The sequence below is a fragment of the Lolium perenne genome, chromosome 3, assembly GCF_019359855.2.
Source record: "Lolium perenne isolate Kyuss_39 chromosome 3, Kyuss_2.0, whole genome shotgun sequence".
Classification (NCBI taxonomy): Eukaryota; Viridiplantae; Streptophyta; class Magnoliopsida; order Poales; family Poaceae; genus Lolium; species Lolium perenne.
Genome location: NC_067246.2, coordinates 296436257 through 296455265, shown reverse-complemented (window position 1 = coordinate 296455265; position 19009 = coordinate 296436257). Strand labels below are relative to the sequence as shown.

General features: G+C 49.3%; 1 protein-coding gene across 1 annotated transcript in view; it reads right to left on the bottom strand.

Annotated features, from left to right (window-relative positions):
* Positions 1–16690, bottom strand: part of LOC139829920 (BTB/POZ and TAZ domain-containing protein 3-like) — a 40540-nt gene extending 23850 nt beyond the window's left edge. Inside the window, exons 1-4 of the mRNA XM_051371509.2 lie at positions 16414–16690; positions 12019–12377; positions 11810–11940; positions 11085–11391 (exon numbers count right to left, since the gene is read on the bottom strand). Of these exons, the coding sequence (XP_051227469.2) occupies positions 11085–11391; positions 11810–11940; positions 12019–12377; positions 16414–16666 (1050 nt within the window). The 5' untranslated portion in view covers positions 16667–16690. The remainder of the gene's footprint in view (positions 1–11084; positions 11392–11809; positions 11941–12018; positions 12378–16413) is intronic.
* Positions 16691–19009: the final 2319 nt, after the last annotated feature.

The window sequence follows — 19009 nt, the reverse complement described above, 5'->3', positions numbered from 1 at the left end:
GACTACACCGTGCTATCATGGATTTACGGGTCCATCTCCCTCGAGCTCTTCGGTATCATCATGGCGCCCGGCTCCACGGCGCGCCAAATCTGGGACGCCATCGACAACCTCTTCCGCGACAACAAGAAAAGCCGCGCCATCGCCCTCGACGCCGAGTTCCGCAACACTCCGCAGGGCGACATGACCATCTCCGAGTACTGCGCCAAGCTGAAGAATCTTTCCGACGCCCTCGCCGATGTCGGGCAGACGGTCTCCGACGACACCCTCGTCCTCACCCTGCTACGCGGCCTCAACGAGCAGTATGCACACCTGCGCTCCTTTCTTCCATATCAAGTGCCCTTCCCATCCTTCTTGCAGACTAGATCGGCACTTGTTCTTGAGGAGGCCCAAAAGAAGACGGACGTCAAGAACGCCGCTGCTACAGCACTTTGGGCTAGTGGCAACAGCATCATCCCAAGTGCCGGGGGGCAACATGCACTGCCATCCGGTGGCGTCGGACGCGGCAACTCGGTCTCCTCCAACGACATGCAGCAGCACAGCTACCGCGGCGGCGGCAGCGGGGGTCGTGGCCGTGGACGCGGCGGGCGCGGCCGTGGACGCGGTGATCCATGGATGTTCAATCCGTGGACTGGGCTGCCCACTCGTGCAGGTCATGCTCATCACACGGCGCCGTCCCAGTCTCAGCCGTGGCAGCAGCGTGCTTGGCGTGCTCCAGCGCCGGGCCTCCTTGGTCCACGTCCGGCCACTGCACCACAGGCGTATGCAGCATACGCTCCAGCTTCTGGCTACACCAACATGCAGCAGCAGGCACCATCTCTGTTCAACGTCCAACAGACCCAGCTCCCCTTCAACGCCCCGCAGCAGAACGTGCAGCACCAGCTTGATCCGGCACTCGTCACCGCGTTGAATAGCATGCACCTTCCCAACAACGAATGGTACATGGATTCCGGTGCTTCCTCCCATATGGCATCCGATCCGGGTAATCTTTCATCCCTTAAGCCCTCATCTTCTCATACAGTCACCGTCGGCAATGGCGCATCTCTTCCAATCACTCATATTGGCTCTCAAACAATTGCATCTCTCTCTCGACCTCTATATCTTCGCAATATTCTCGTCGTTCCCAATATTATTAAAAACCTCGTGTCTGTTCGACAATTTACTACTGACAACTATTGTTCCATTGAATTTGACCCTTTCGGTTTTTCTGTGAAGGCTCTTCCCTCCGGGATCGTGATTCTTCGATGCAATAGCTCCGGACCACTCTACCCTCTTCACCAACCATCCCTCGCCGAAGCTCACACCATCATCGCCTCCATCTCGCTTTGGCATCGCCGCCTTGGACACCCCGGCAACCACACCATGTCACGTCTCCATAGCTCCAAGCATATTTCTTACAATAAGGGAGGGCCTTCCCTCTGCCACGCGTGTCAATTAGGAAAACATGTTAGGCTACCATTTTATGCTTCCCAAACTTCTACATCCCGCCCGTTTGAATTAATACATTGTGATTTATGGACATCACCAGTTCCTAGCACCTCTGGTTTCTGCTATTATCTTATCATTGTTGATGATTATACACATTATTTTTGGAGCTTTCCTCTTCGCAAAAAGTCTGATGTTTATGCCACCTTTACCGCCTTTCATGCTTACGCTCATACACAATTTCAGCTCTCTATTTCCGCCCTCCAATGTGACAATGGTCGAGAATTCGACAATACCAACATGAACACATTTTGTTCAACACATGGCATCTTGCTCCGCTTCTCGTGTCCATATACCTCCCAACAAAACGGCACTGCCGAGAGAGCCATTCGGACCACTAACGATGTCATTCGAACCCTTCTCTTCCAAGCTTCTATGCCACCATCTCTTTGGGCCGAGGCTCTCCACACCGCCACCTACCTCATAAACATCCGCCCAACATCCGCGCGCAACTTCTCTACACCCTATACCGCCCTGTTTGGCATCCCTCCGCCATACCATGATCTCCGCGTTTTTGGTTGCCTTTGTTACCCTAACACTTCCTCCACTTCTCCTAACAAGCTTAGCGCACGTTCCACTAGATGTGTCTTCCTTGGCTATCCTACACGCCACCGCGGGTTTCGTTGTCTTGATCTTACAACTAGACGCATTATCATTTCTCGGCACGTTGTGTTTGATGAAACTACTTTCCCCTATGCAAATCCTCCGCAGTCTCCACCACCTAAACCTCCAGTTCTATTCGATTCACCACCAGCTCCTCTATATACGCCTTCTCAGCCAGCTCATGCTGCAGCGCCAGCCATTAGAGAAAATCATGCTCAACATGTACCAGCTCCGCAACCTGCTATGCATGCACCCACTATGCATGGATTCTCCGGCCACAGTTCCCCATGCAACCAACACGACGAACCTAGCTCATATTCTCACGTCCCTCCACCTGCATCTCCTGAACCAATTTCATCTCCAGCTGAAACCGATTCTCCCAGCCCCATACCTCAGCCTCGCTTGACTGCACACACACCACCTCCACTACATCGTACACGCTCGGTCACAGGGCGATTACCACCAGCCAGAGATCGCCTTAATTTATCTGCCATTGTCTCTCCCATCCCACACAACTATCTTACTGCTCTACGTGACCCCTCTTGGCGACACGCCATGCAGGAAGAGTTTGACGCTCTCACACTAACCAAACATGGCAGCTTGTTCCTCCACCTCCCGGTGCGAATATTGTTAGCGGCAAGTGGGTCTTTCGCCATAAGTTCAATCCCGATGGTTCTCTCTCTCGCCACAAAGCTCGCTGGGTTGTCCGCGGGTTCTCTCAACAACCCGGAGTCGACTTCGATGAGACCTTTAGCCCTGTTGTCAAACCCGCCACCATTCGTATTGTCCTTTCTCTTGCTACATCACATTCCTGGCCGATTCATCAGTTAGATGTTAAGAATGCCTTTCTTCATGGAAACCTCGACGAAGTTGTCTACAGTCAACAACCATCAGGCTTTGTCGATCCTCAACATCCCACTCATGTATGTCGCCTTCTCAAATCTCTTTACGGCCTTAAACAGGCACCTCGCGCATGGTTTCAGCGATTTGCTACCTTTGCTCGCACCATCGGATTCATCGAGTCCAAGTCCGACGCCTCCCTATTTATTCTTCAACGCAACCATGAATTAGCATATCTCCTTCTCTATGTCGATGATATAATTCTCACCGCTTCCGCCACCACCCTCCTTCGGTCCATCATCAAATCTCTTAGCTCCGAATTTGCCATGAAAGATCTTGGTCTTCTTCATCATTTTCTCAGAATTTCTGTCACTCGAACCACCTCTGGTATCCATCTCTCCCAACGACAGTATATCCTTGATATCCTCTCTCGAGCTGGCATGCGTGACTGTCATCCTGTTCAGACTCCTATCGACACCAAAGCCAAATTATCTTCCTCAGTTGGTCCCTCGGTGGCCGATCCCTCTCTCTACCGGAGTCTCGCTGGAGCTCTCCAGTATGCCATGTTGACTCGTCCCGAGATAGCTTACGCTGTACAACAAGTCTGTCTTCATATGCACGATCCTAAAGAGCCCCACTTTAACCTTATCAAACGCATCCTACGTTATCTTAAGGGCACCCTTGATCATGGTCTCCTCATACATTCTTCCTCTTCTCATTCCCTCACAGCCTACTCGGATGCCGATTGGGCCGGATGCCCGGACACCAGACGTTCAACGTCGGGATTTTGCATGTTCCTTGGTGATGATCTGATCTCATGGTCCTCACGTCGCCAGACGACAGTGTCACGTTCCAGTGCAGAGGCAGAGTATCGAGCTGTTGCGACGGCGGTGGCTGAATCTTGTTGGGTTCGTCAATTACTTCAGGAACTCCATCGACCCTTTGACAGTGCTACAATCGTTTATTGCGACAATGTTAGTGCAGTCTATCTTTCTGCCAATCCGGTTCAACACCGTCGGACGAAGCATATTGAGTTGGACATTCACTTCGTCCGCGAGAAGGTCGCCCTTGGTGCAGTTCGTGTACTTCACGTTCCTTCGTCTTCTCAGTTTGCGGACATTTTCACCAAAGGATTGCCAACCACATTATTTCAAGAATTCCGGAACAGTCTTCACGTCGCTGCTCTCCCCGGTTCAGCCTGCAGGGGCATGTTGGAGTATATCGCACCAGACGTATCAGCAGGATCTCGTATATCCGGCAATGTAGATTCTGTAACAGCTACCGTATCATCTTGGCCTCCACGCCAAGTCAACTAGCTAACTTGGGATGCAATCCTAACTCTCATTGTAACCGTATATATATTTGTATAAGAGCTGGACGAGGCTTGCAATCTGCAGCCCGTTCTTTTCCTAAACTGCACTCCCCCATAATGTGATAAGGAAATTATTTTCACAAGAGGCAAATAAGATCCAAGTAGAGATATTAATGGACATTAGAATTTGAATTTCTCATGAAGATGACATACCACATAGTGACTAGATAATCTCGTAATATCAATTCTATGTGATATTCCTCATGTACACACATTGTTTAGGATCATGAAATTCCCAAAGGAATATCACTCCCCCAAAATGAGATTGTCCATTAATCGCTCATAAGAGCCATATAAGATACAACAAGATGCAAAGAGACTCCAACACAAACACAAATACATGGTGTGCAACCCAACATGCATAGACTTGATTTCTCAAGCAAAACAATTAGGAAGCACAACATATACAAACACATGTTAGGAACAAAACTAACACATGCAAAGGGGCGAGTAACTTTCGATATAAATGAGTTGAGAACATGTTACCGCAAGGAGGAACATTAGATATATGATAGTAGCAAGATAATCAAAAGACTTGGCTTGATATAATATAAATGATGAAGATCCCTTAATTCTTCATGATGTAGCCAACTCTCCAATGCCCTCCAACAAGAACCTATTGATCAAGTTTTGGATTGTTGGTCCCCAACAAAGTTGGGTCCTAAGAGGTTAGTCACAATAGGCTTGGCAACCCAAATGGTTCTTTTCTTGACACCACTTTGAGCACCAACAAATTTGGCAAACACATTGCCACCCTCATCCTTACGAAGAGAATAAACATCATCAACGGTGATAGAGTTGGATGAGGTACCAATAGTGCAAAAGGAGGAGATGTGGCCCTTCTCACGGCATATGTAGCAAGTTCTTTTATTCTCCTTCTTCTCACTAGATTTCTCCACAATGGGAGCATTGGCTTGATTCTTCTTGGGAAGTGGCATTTCTTCAACTTGAGGTTGAATATGAGTTTGAGCTTGAGGACACTTCCCTTTTCGCTTCTTCTTCAAAGGGCAAGATCTAACATGATGCCCTTCAATTTTGCACTTGAAGCAAACAATCTTGGCCGGGTCTTTGACTTGTAATTGGCCCTTCTTAATCTTGTTGTTCTTTGACTTGTTCTTGTTGTTGGAGTTGAATCCAAGTCCACTCTTGTCATTGGGGGATTGTTGCACACTCAACATCTTATCAAGTTTGCATTTCCCTTCATGACTCTTTACCAAGTCGTTCTTCAAGGAAGTGACTTGGGCCTTGAGCTCTTTGATTTCCTCTACATGGTTAGTAACAACACAAGTACTAGAGGAAGTAGAACCTTCATTGTTAGAGCAACAAGGAAAGGAAGATAATTTATCACAAGATTTAGCAATACTATGAGTGGATGAATTACTTGCACTAACACATGACAATATAGCATTTTGAGTAGTAGTGCTAGTATCCACATGAGGCTCACAAGGTGTTGCCTTTGATATGATAGCCTCATGAGCTAACTTTAGCCTATCATGAGAAGCTAGAAGATCCTCATAGGAGCTAGAAAGTTTTCCATGATTTTCTTCCAATTTCCCATAATTGCTAGTTAGCAATTTAAGTTGAGCCCTTAGCTCAACATTCTCCTTCAAGATAGATGCTTCACAAGAAGTAGAGTTAGTAGCACAAGCATCATTATTAATAGAAATGGGAGAAGGCAAGTTGTCATGCTCTTTTAGATAAGAAGCTTTAAGTTGCTCATGCGACTCGGTGAGTTTGATGAGCGCACTCTCAATAACCCTTGAGCCCTTTTTGAGTTGCTCAAAATCCTCAAGGAGATTAGCATTAACAAACACAAGCTTATCATTTTTTAGCTTTAGTTCATTTGCCACCTCAAGAGCTCTATCATGGTTTTCCTTTTCTCTAGACAATTCTAGAGCAAAGGTTTCCTCAAGAGCTTCCTTGGTGGTTTGTTCTTCTTCAAGTTCATCCTTTAGAGATGCCACATCATTGGCATACTCTCGTTCAAGAGCACCCATTTTATCAATGGTGTTCTCATGCATCCAAATAAGTTTTTGGCTCTCAATAGCGGTAGTCAAGATTTCAAAGAAGTGAGAGCTAGCAATTTTATCTTTGCAAAGAACCTTGAATACACTCTTACCCTTATCGCGTAGAGAGACCACCCAATCATCTTCTTCATATTCCTCCTCATCCTTATCCCCACGAGAAATATTAGGTTCCATGGTAGGAGGTACCGTGGAACCCTTGGCCATAAGGCATATCTGAGAACCGTGAGATAAAGATGAGGAGTTACTTGAGGCTCCTTTCAAGATCTTGTCTTGACCAATAGAATCTTTGGTTTTCTCTACATTGTTAGCCACACAACAACTAGAGGAAATAGAAGCATTTTTATCATGGCCACAAGATAAATCAAGCATATCATCATTAGATTTATTCACGCAACTTACACATGATATGCAAGGACTATCAACACAAGCATGTAAATCATTTCTAGTGCTAGATGTGTTTAAGTCCAAAGATGAACCATTGCAATGAGATATAGATGAAAGATCATCAATAGTAAGCTCAATACCAACATTGCAATTTCCATCACCACTCACCATATCATTACTTTGTGTCTTGCCACACATTGGTGAAGTGGATGAAGATGAGAACTCATCACGGCCGGAAGTGGAAGCAATACAATCATCCTCAATAATATTGGACAGATCATATTTGTCTTTAAGCTTTGTCCATAATTCATGAGCGCTCCCAAAGGGCATGATTGAAGAAGTAACTACATTGCTCACAACAATGGAAAACACATGAGAAGCAAGAGCATCGAGGCAAGAGTTTTTCTCCTCCTCAAGAGATAAATTTTGAGGATCCTTAGGAGAAGAAAAACCCATGTCAAGAAATCGCTCCATGTCCGGGGACATACCCCGTAAAATTTTAAGCACATAAATTTTCCATAGAGCATAATTTGTGCCATCAAATATAAACAAGTTATTGTGCACTAATCCCCTAACCGACATCTTTACTCTCAAGGCGGTGAAGCCTAAGAATGAGAGACCTTGCTCTGATACCAATTGAAAGGACACGGATGTCGCCTAGAGGGGGGTGAATAGGTGATTTAAAACTTTTACGAGATGGGCTTAACAAATGCGGAATAAAACTAGCGTTTACTTTGTCAAGCCCAAAGCCTATATACTATGGTTCACCTATGTGCACCAACAACTTATTCTAAGCAAGAGTTCACCTATGTGCACCAACAACTTATGCTAAGCAATACAAGCAAGTATGTGATAGCAAGATATATATAACTTCAAGCACGATGGCTATCACAAGGTAAAGTGCATAAGTAAAGAGCTCGGGTATAGAGATAACCGAGGCACGCGGGAGACGATGATTTATCCCGGAGTTCACACTCTTGCGAGTGCTAATCTCCGGTGGAGAGGTGTGGTTGCTTAGTGCTCCCGAACGCCACAAGAGGCTCACCTTGAGGTGTGGTTGCTCGATGCACACCAACGCCACAAAGGCCTCACCCCAAGATGTGGTACTCACACCACACACCGAACGCCACGAAGGCGTCTCACCTAAATCTCCGGTGACCCTCGCCACAAAGGCCTAGGTCACGATTCCACTAAGGGATTTCCTTCGAGGCGGAAACCGGGTCTTACACAAAGATTGGGGCACACATCCACAACTTAATTGGAGGCTCCCAACAAACTGCCACAAAGGCCTAGAATCCATCTAGGGTTCCAAGAACCCAAGAGTAACAACCTTCTTGCTTTCACCACCACGAATCACCGTGGAGAACTCAAACCGATGCGCCAAATGCAATGGCAAGAACACCACAAAGATGCTCAAGTCTTTCTCTCTCAAATTCCAACAAAGCTACAAAAGCTATTGGGGGAATAAGAGAGGAAGAATAAAGAGGAGAACACAAAATTCTCCAAGATCTAGATCCCAAAGATTCACTCACAAAGAGATGATTTGGTTTGGTCAAAGTGTGGATCTAGATCCCCTCAATCTTTCTCTCAAATAGATGCAAGAATCATGGGAAGGGGAGAAAGATCTCAAGCTTCAAAATGTCAACAACAGTGGAGGTGAGAGGCTTGAGAGAGAGGAGGAAGAAGAAGTACCAAGGTGAGAGAGAAGGGGGGGATTAAAAGGAGACCCCCAAAAAATCTGCCCGTTGGAGGCTGCTGTGGGCTGGGAGGGGGAGGCCGGAGCCTCCGGCCGTGGTACCGGCTGAGGTACCGCCGGGCTCCAAACTCCCCTGGCAACCATCTGTGGCACACATGCCACTTCCGGTACCTCGGGCGGTACTACCGGCCGTGCTCGGGCGGTACTACCGGCCAGCCCAAACTCCTCTCTTTGAGCAAACTTATAAAAAGCATAACTTGAGTATCCGGACTCCGATTTTGATGATCTTGAACTCGTTTCGAAGCTAGTAATAAGCTCTACAAGATCATGCAGGGAACCATCATAGTCCAGCAAAGGAGTATAGAAACAAATGATGAAAGGTTTTACCTATCTAAGAAAGACATACCGGTAAAACCTCCAACCTCGAAAATGCAACAAGTTGCCCATGCAAAAACCATTCTTGATGAACTAGAGCTTGTCATGAGAATACACACAAGCTCTAAAACATCACATGGACAAGATCCAAATAACAACCAAGAAAGATGATGCAAGGATGCAAATGTTTGAGCTCTCCGAAGGATACGATCGAGTTACTCACTCGAGAGCCCTCTTGATAGAACGGCAACTAAACTAAAAACCGGTCTCCAACTACACCATGAGACCGATGAGAAAGAAACCCTATCAAGAGCAAACCTTAACCTTGCACATTCCACTTGAGCTTGATGATGACGGTCTTGACCGCAACAAGATGGAACGCCTTTCTTGATTGTGTTTGCTTGATGAAGACATGCGAAATGCTCCCCCATACTCCACTATGGGAGAGCTTTCACCCATACTCCACAACGGGAGAGCTTCTTCTTCGATGCATCTTCACATATCCATGATCCCCATATGGATGGCAAGAGTCAAGCAAAGGATCTCTTCGAGATGGCTCATCTTGAACTTGCACTTCATTATGTTGATGTCTTGAAGTAACTTGAGGGCTCACTTCATCTTCATCTTCAAGACATACTTGACACTTGATATCCTTCATCAATTTCTTCTTATTGCAACCTTGAAGCCAACATATGGTTCAAGCATTGCCTATGGACAACACCTACAAATATAACTCAATGCAAACATTAGTCCATAGGGATTGTCATTAATTACCAAAACCACACATGGGGGCTCCATGCACTTTCAGGTGTGCAAACCACGCGATGGAGGATTGGGAATCCTCAACACCAAGTTCATGAACATCGCCCTCATGCTAAAATGGATCTGGAAGATCTATCAGAATGAGGAGGGCCTATGGGCCGACCTTCTTAGGGCCAAGTACCTGGGGGACCACGATTTGTTCTCTCCGTTGGTTCCCACCAAAGGATCACAATTCTGGAACGCCATCCAGAAGATCAAATGGTACTTCAAAATGGGTGCGAAACATCAGGTGAACAGTGGGCGGCGGACCTACTTCTGGTTAGATTGGTGGACGGGCACGGGGCCCCTTCGCTTTACTTTTCCCAGGTTGTTCGCCTGCTGTGACAACCACTTTGCGACTGTCCAGGGGGTTAGGTCCGGTGGGGGCTGGAGGATTCGCTTTCGGCGCTCCTTCGGCCTAGCAGAGAGGGTGGAATGGGACAACCTCTGCAGGATCTTCGACCTATCGCCGGCCTCGGAGGGCGATGATGTGGTTCGATGGGCGCTTGAGCAATCTGGGGAGTACTCCACCCACTCGATGTACTCCAGACTGTCCCGGGGTGGGACGGTCACGTACTTCAAGGAGATTTGGCGCACTAGAGTTCCGCCAAAAATCCGGGTCTTCCTCTGGCAACTCATCCGAGGGAGGCTTCCGTCAGGGGACCAATTAGTAAAGCGACACGGGCCATCGAATGGGCGATGTGCCCTTTGCGGTGAATGGGAAACTTGCGACCATATCTTTTTCACTAGCCATATCGCGAAGTTTATGTGGGCGGGGATCAGGGACCTTCTCTCCTGCTCATGGAACCCAGCAGGGGCTGCGGACTTCATCGCCATAGCCAGCGGCTTGTCGGGTAGACTCCGTAGGATAGCTTGGTTTACTTTCGCAGCGCAATGCTGGACGTTGTGGAACATCCGTAACAAGCTAGCTATCGAGGGCTCTCTCATCTCCAACCCGGTTGATGCTATCTTCAAAATGTCTATCTACATGCAGAGCTGGAGGGTTCTGGTCAGACCGAGGGACAGACCACTGCTGGACGTGGCGCTGGACGAGGTTAGGAGGCTGCACGCGAGGACCCGGGCTGGAGGACATTGACGCCATCGACGTCCGCACGCCGCCGCTACCGCCTGCTCCTCGCGCTTTACCTCCCTGTTTTATCTTTGAGTTGTTCTTGGTTCCAGACTATGCTTGGTTGTACTGTGGCACCAGCACTTTAGAGGCATCAGTTGTATTGTGGCACCAGCTCTTTGGAGGCGTCAGTCTTTGTTGGGTGTGTGTTGTATCGCTACTCTATGGTTGCCATGTTGGCTTTATATATAAAGCCGGGCCAAGGGCCTTATGTTTTACCATGATAAATAAGTAAATGCACATGCGATCTCGGTATGTGTTTTGTGTGCAAGATCATACACGTTGTCGACAAAGAAATTTGAATGACTGAGATGATGCAAAGTGGAGTAACTAATGACGAAGCCCTATTAGGATGGTCCGTTGCAGAGAACTCACTGTATCCACTTCAACAAGTGACTCGAGAAGCTCCTGCTCCAGGCTTGGGTTGGCCTGTCTCATTACTTTCCACCCTTCTGACAGAGAGATGGTCTTGAAGTCTCCAATGATCATACGGGTACAGATGAGTGAGACCCTTGGTGCATCACATAGTCTAGCCAGTTGTAGTATGTCTACCACGTTGTCAGGAGCAAGAATAAATCTCTCAATTTGGTCGGTGCAGACAATCTTCAGGGATGGTACCGAGAAAGCGTGAGAGAGTACAAGCAAGTGAAGAGCGTATTTCTTCATCTCATACTGCTTGAAACTTCACCAAAGAAACAACATAAATGATAATGTTCTCTCAATACATCTCTTGTACACAAAGATGGAAACCGCGAATTAACATGAACACTCAAGTAATGCAGTCTAGATTGTTTTTAGTTCTTATCACAAAGAATAGAGAAATGACTGACCAAACAACTTATTATGTGTACAAACACCTCTGAACATGGACCATAAATGCATGATACCCAGTGTAGCATGATAGAATTATACAAAAGCATAAGCATTTCGTTCTCTCCTTGCTTCAGAAATAAGCAGTTACAAAATGTTTGGCTTGGCGTTGCAAGTCTAGACGTATAATATATTGCAGGGCATTTTCATTAACATGCGACGCTTCAACTATCAAACAACAATGAGTTAGTGAAATGTAATTTTCCTAAAATTATAGCATTTGGCCATACCGTGTAGCATAGAGGTATCTGATGAAGACATGAACCGCTTCTGATGGTACACCAGAAATCAGGATATGCCTGAAACCATGTTGTACTGTAGCTTGTTCCAGCATGGTTCTTAGAACAGGAGATCTGATGCCCTGTACAAGACGGTCTTACATAAGATCAAAACCTCCCAATGTTTTAGGAATGGCCATTACAGGAAAAGAATCACTTACAAGAATGCATGAATGTGATAAAATCTTGGTTCCATCATCTGTCAAGATAGAGACATCGGCTTCATATCCTTCTGAGAATAACTTGCTCCAGGAGTCCTGGACCTCTTCAGAGACATGAATACGACAAGCCTTTGCATTCCTAGAAGTTCTCTGTTTGCCATAAGAAGTTCCAGGTAATGGAGGTGGATCAGGGACATTATTAGTGCACGAACGCCGAGAAAACCGGCTATGATCTTTCACGACTTGGGTGCCTCCCATGCTATTGCACTCATAGATATCAAATGTGTTGTCGATGACATTGCTGTTGGAGAAGAGCTGTGAAGAACCGGACTCCAGAGGCGCCATCAACCGTGTGTCCCCTGCTTTTACTCCAGAAGGCAAAATCAGACAGAAGAAAGCACAAAACACAATGACAAATCTCTTATGTCTCATATGGCAGCGCAAATAGTAGTACTTTGTTCAAGGCAGGTTCAGAAAGTTGTAACAGATACATAAAAGGAAGGAAAGGCATAACGTAAGGCAAGTGATTCATTCTTAATTAGTACTGTACTTGACATCTTCTTCGGTCCTTTGAAGGAAAAAATTAATTAGTACTTGATATTTTCTTTCTTTCATTTATTTTGCTCCAACAGATAAACGAGAGTCTGAATCTTTATTAGACAGGAAATAAAGTGTATCGCCGCTGCTAAATATATATGACACTGAATTAGAAACAGGATGCACATAAGCCTGTCCATGTTTGGTTTCATAAAATCTGGAGGCTAATTCTAAGAGCTGCTGACCAACGCAACACCACATAATAATAAGAACCATAAAAGAAGGAACCAAGAAGGCCTTTTCTGAATTCCGAAGGGAGATCGTAAGAACTTCAGTCCCCAGAAGGAAGAAACCAAGAATTGCTAAAAGGATCTAAAATTAGAGCTGATCAACACACACACATAAAAGGAGCAAAGAGATGATCGAAGGTTCAGCTCCTTGTTAACAGATACTATAAGATAGCCTAGTTATTGTTTAGATATTGTCTATATCTCTAACTGAATCACGGCCTGATCTTGCTATTCTTGTTGTGCAAGACATGTGCTGTTTGTAGGCTATATATAGCAACGATTCCTATCAATGAAATGAGTTGCCCCAAACCGAGTCTTCTCCTGCCGTCGTAGCCTAGGCTCCTTCATGGTATCAGATACCTAGATCCAATCTCATCCACAGCTTCCGCCGCCGCCCCCCTCTCCCTCGCCGCCATGAGCTCGATCGGCTACAACTCCGGCTCCTCCTCCTCGGACTCCGACGATGATGCCTTCGAACAGTTTGGTATCCCCGTTGCAACTCAAACTCTCCCCACCTCTCAGCTGCAGGCTCTCCGCATCCGTGACCACGTCCTCGTCACGTTGGATTACGAGAAGGAGATATATTCCGTGTACATATAAACGGATAGTCTAGGATAGAGATATGACTCTCGTGTCTTGTCTTGCACTCCAAAATGATCCATGTACGCCTATATATACTCGCCCATGAGGCTCAATAATACATCCAACATATTCCGCATATCCCCTCTATCCTTCTGCATGGTATCAGAGCGGCGCCGATCCTAACCTAGCCGCCGCCCAAGCTTCCGCGCCGCGCCGCCCCCGGGGAGGTCGATCTCCATGATCTACTCCGGGGGCCATGCAACCCATATGAGGGTTCGTCCGCCGATCCGTTGATCCGCTGCCCTCGAGTCTTTTTTTTCCAATCTGTAGATTGGTTTTCTTTTTGCGTCGCCGGTCCTCGACCGACGTTTTCTCTTTTTGGTTTACCGATCATAGATCGGATTGAGTCGCCCACCGCCGCCGTCACCGCGCGCCTCTACTCCGACAAAGGTGTCGATCTACACCGGCCATCTTCATCAACCGATCGGCACGGCCGCACACGTCGCACACGGGACGCCTACGTGCGACGCAGCAGGCTAACTCGCCCGCGCGGTCTCCATCGCCGGTCCATCTTCGCTGTCATCGCACGGGACATGAACGACAACGTTGCCAACGACTCCGATCTGCGGTGCGTAGTCCACGCCATGGCGCGTACAACGCCACCGTCGTTCTGATCAACCGACCCCGCGCACGTCTTCGCCAAGCACGTCCCCGAGCACGCGCCTACTACCGATCGAGCTGCGGGCTGCCGCTGCGTTGCCCTTCGGGCCGCTGCGCCGCCGCCTTTGGTCCATGCTACCGGCCTCCGACGCGCTTTCCAAGGCGTGTACGTTGCTGGTGGCCTCCCGCCCGCTGCATCGACTCGCGCCCTGCAGCTACGCCGGCCCCTCGGGCCTTACACATGCACGATCCGCGTGACGGTCATCTAGCCATCATCAAACGTATCCTCCAATACGTCCGTGGCACCACCAGCTCTGGGCTCTTGCTCCATAGCTCCTCTCCGCTCGATATCGTTGCCTACTCGGATGCGGACTGGGCAGGCTGCCCAGACACCCGGCGTTCTACCTCCGGATACTGCGTCTACCTCGGCGGTGCTCTTGTGAGTTGGTCTTCCAAGCGCCAACCCAACGTCTCGCGCTCGAGCGCCGAGGCTGAGTATCGTGCGGTTGCCAATGCTGTTGCTGACTGTGTATGGCTACGGCAACTCCTCGACGAGCTCGGTTCTCCTCCCTCCAAAGCCACTGTGGTCTTCTGTGATAATATCTCAGCAGTGTACATGTCTGCCAATCCAGTTCATCATCGACGAACGAAGCACATTGAGTTAGACATTCACTTCGTGCGCGAGAAGGTGGCTCTCGGCGAACTTCGGGTCGTCCATGTGCCCACTACTCAGCAGTTGGCTGATATCATGACCAAAGGACTACCTACGGCGTCTTTTCAGTCATTCCGGTCCAGTCTATGCGTTTTGCCAAGCGCCCACGTATCGACTGCGGCGGGGTGTTAATAGATACTATAAGATAGCCTAGTTATTGTTTAGATATTGTCTATATCTCTAACTGAATCACGGCCTGATCTTGCTATTCTTGTTGTGCAAGACATGTGCTGTTTGTAGGCTATATATAGCAACGATTCCTATCAATGAAATGAGTTGCCCCAAACCGAGTCTTCTCCTGCCGTCGTAGCCTAGGCTCCTTCACTCCTCACACACTGACACACGAGCTATGGCTCTCCTATCTTGTGGACCGTGAAAGAGAGAGCAAATCGCCCCTCTCTCGCGACCCGCGCCGCCCCCCCGCGGCGGCCGGGCCGCGCCCCTTCCCTGGCTGGCGCTCCTCCCTCCCTCGCTCGCTCCCTTGCCGCCGCCGTCGGCGGGAGCCGCCGGGCCTTGCTCAGGCGGTGCCGGCGGCGGCGGGGTCGTCTCTACCCGTCGCGGCGCTTGGGGCATGGGGATCCCGGCGGGCGGCGGTGCACTTCGGCGGCTCCGGTCCGGCGCGGCGGGGTGGTACCTGTGCGTCGGGTGGATGGAGGAGAGACGGCGCGTCCGTTGGTGGCGGAGCTGCGCGGGCGGCGGCCATGGCAGGGCCTGCTCGACCCAGATCTGGGCCCAGTTCGGGGCCCAGAGGGGCTGGGCGGGCGGGCTGCGCATGGCGCCCCGGTGATGCTCCCTGGAGGTGGAGGAGATGCGACGGCGGTGGCTGGGTGGCGGCGGTACTCCGGCCGGCCTGCTGCAGTGTGGTAGCGAGGTCTTTGCGGGCCTGTTTGGGCCCAGCCGGGCGGGTTTGACCTCGCTGCCATGTCCGGTCGGCTACCGCGAAGGCGGTGGAGGTAGTTCCCTCCCGCTCGGCTGAGGTGCTGCTACCCCCGACCCGGCTGTCTCTCATCTCTACGTCTAGGCCCTTCTCCGGCGACCACAGCGAGACAACAAGGTTGGCTTCAAGGTCACGGTGGCGTGTGCTGGTGGGCGGCAAGTCGGGTGGAGCATGTCGAATCGTCCGGGTTTGTGGGTTGGGGGACGGGAGAAATCTTGTCGGCAGGCCCGACACTGACGCGGTGACGCCTACGGGTGTCGCCTTGCCTTCCTGAAGGGCGTCGGTAGTCCCTCCTCCCCAATCCCTTCCGCGTATCGGGGAAAACCCTAGGACCAGGCCGGGAAGCAGTGGCGTCATCGTCACTTTCCTTGTTGAAGGTGTTGCTTGATACGCGGCGCTTCGGCGTGCTAGGAGTGTGGTGGCATTCTCCGGAGGGTGCCGCGGTTGCGAGTCATTCTTGTTCTTGTCAAGCTGCCAATGTCGGCTTTGTTTTCTCTTGTATTTTCTTTTGGGTTTGATTGTGCTGCAGCCCCAACGTGCTTGCTGTATCGGTTCGTTGCTATATTAATATAGCGGGGCGAAAACCTATTTCGAGGAAAGAGAGAGCAAATCAACGGAGAAGAAGAAAGACTAGGAAGGGAGCTTGGATTCGAAGAAACCACAGCTTGCGTGCTCACCTGAAATCGAGCTCGAGTGATCCAGCTCCCGAGGTCTCTGCAGAAGAAGTGAGTCTTGGAGGAAGAGAAGGCTAAAGCACTCCGCTTTCTCCAGTCTCCGCTCTTGAAATGAAAAGCTTTTGAACCCTTCTTGGCCTTCTCTCCTACTTGGCCACACGTCCACGCAGCGTGGCTGACACGGGTACCCCACCAAAGCTGGGGCCCGCGTGTCATTGTCACAACAGAAAAAGCGCGCGCACACAGTTTGTCTCATTGACGGGACAGAGCCGAGAGGTAGCAGTCGGCAAGTAGGACGGAGCCGAGCCGACCCAGACGTTTTCACGTGGAAAGGACGCGCCGCCCGGACCAGTAATATCGCGCCACGTAGCCAGACGCCGGCGCCGCCCGGCCAAACCCAGCCAGAACGAAAGACGCACACTTTCTCACTGCACCGTGGTCCCAGATGACATTGGACACGCTCATGTAAAGTCAGGGCATCTCCAACAGGGCAATCTATATCAGACGCCCAAAAATGATGGCGCGTGTCTGTTTACGTCAGCCCGCGGATATAAAAATGGTCGTTTTTTAGCGCGTTCATTTTCGTCTAGGTGTGCTCCCAGCGGGGCGACCCATATTATTTTTCCAACAATAGTTTTCATTCAAGTGAAAGCATAATATACTACGAAATAAAGGAGAAACAACCGGAGGTTATGCGGCGGCTAGGGTTTGTGAGGGAGGAGATGAGATGCGCGCGCCCCTATTTATGTGGGAGGAGGTGGGCGGCTAGGGTTTGGGTGGGAGCAGTCGAGGGGCGCGGCGCGTGGCATCTCCATTAACATTGGCAGACGCGGGTGGTGGTCGCTCGACAGACGAGGCATCGCTATTAACGTGGCGCAGACTACCGCAGCGACGCCTCGTCATTACTACTGGCGTGGCAGGGAAGATGCATCAAGCCAGGGTTGCTGCCAGGAGGACCCCACAAAACATCTTCTTAGACACAAGCAATCACTTGGCGGGTCCACGCAGCGTCCGCGAAGACGTATCTGAGGCGTATTATGATTGAGAATTTCCAGAATTAGATGGACCCACGTTATTTTCAGTGACAATGACAATTTACATTTACCACACTCAACAATTGTCACCTATTATGATTGAGAAGACCAATCCATTGATGGGGTTCGTAGCATAGAAAACAAAAATTTTCCTACCGCAAGACGAATAAATCCAAGATCTAATCTATGGAACACCCAAGATCTAATCTACAAGATCGAAGCAACGAGATTGATATGAGACTAACCCTTGAAGATTTCCAAGCCTACGAGATTAGATCTCGTTGTTGGTGTAGACGATCGTCCCCGGTGCTGCAATCCGGCAGCACTTCCGTACTCGGTCGCGCGTACGGTGTCGATGAAGCCATCCTCTCCCCGTTCCAGCGGGCAGCGGAGGTGTGGTAGATCCCCTCGGAATCCCAGCAGCACGACGGCGTGGTGGTGGAGGTGGAGGAGAAATTCCTGCAGGGCTTCGCCAAGCCTGCGCAGGAAGAAGGAGGAGGGAGAGAGGGGCGGCTAGGGCTTGGGGGGATGATGTGCTGCGCCCCAGCCCTCCCCTCCCTCTTATATAGGCGTGGGGGGGCTGCCTTGGCCCCTCTTCCAAGCCTTTGGGTCGGCCAAAACAAGGGGGGAACTTCCCCCCAAGTTAAGTCCCTATTTTCATGGGATTTGATCTTATCCACTTGGTACAGCCACATGGGCCTTGGGGGGCTGGTGTGCATGGCCCATGTGGGCCTATGCGACCCCTCCGGTCCATGTTGGTCGTTCGGGATAGGTGGGCCCCACTATGGTACCCTCCGGAACCTTCTAGAACCTCCGGTACAATATCGAAAAATCCTGAACTTTTCCGGTAACCCTGAAAATGACTTCCCATATATGAATCTTATTCTCCGGACCATTCCGGACCTCCTCGTGATGCCCCGGATCCCATCCGAGACTCCGAACAAACTTCGGTCTCCATCTCATATTTCGAATCTACTTATGCGACATCGAACCTTAAGCACGTCACCCTACGGTTCGCGAACTATGCAGACATGGTCGAGACTCCTCTCCGAGCCAAGAACCAATAGCGGGATCTGGAGATCCATAATGGCTCCCACATATTCAACGATGACTTAGTGATCGATTGAACCATTTACATACGATGCCGATTCCCTTTGTCACGCGATATTTTACTTGTCCGAGGTTCGATCATCGGTATCTCCATACCTTGTTCAATCTCGTTACCGACAAGTACTCTTTAGTCGTACCGTGGTATGTCATCTCTTATGATCCAACCATATGCTTGCAAGCTAATCAGACGATATTCCATCGAGAGGGCCCAGAGTATATCTATCCGTCATCAGGATGGACAAATCCCACTATTGATCCATATGCCTCAACTCATACTTTCCGAATACTTAATCCCATCTTTATAACCACCCATTTACGCAATGGCATTTGATGTAATCAAAGTACCCTTCCGGTGTAAGTGATTTACATGATCTCATGGTCGAAGGACTAGGTAACTATGTATCGAAAGCTTATAGCAAGTTGAACTTAATGACTTGATCACATGCTACGCTTAT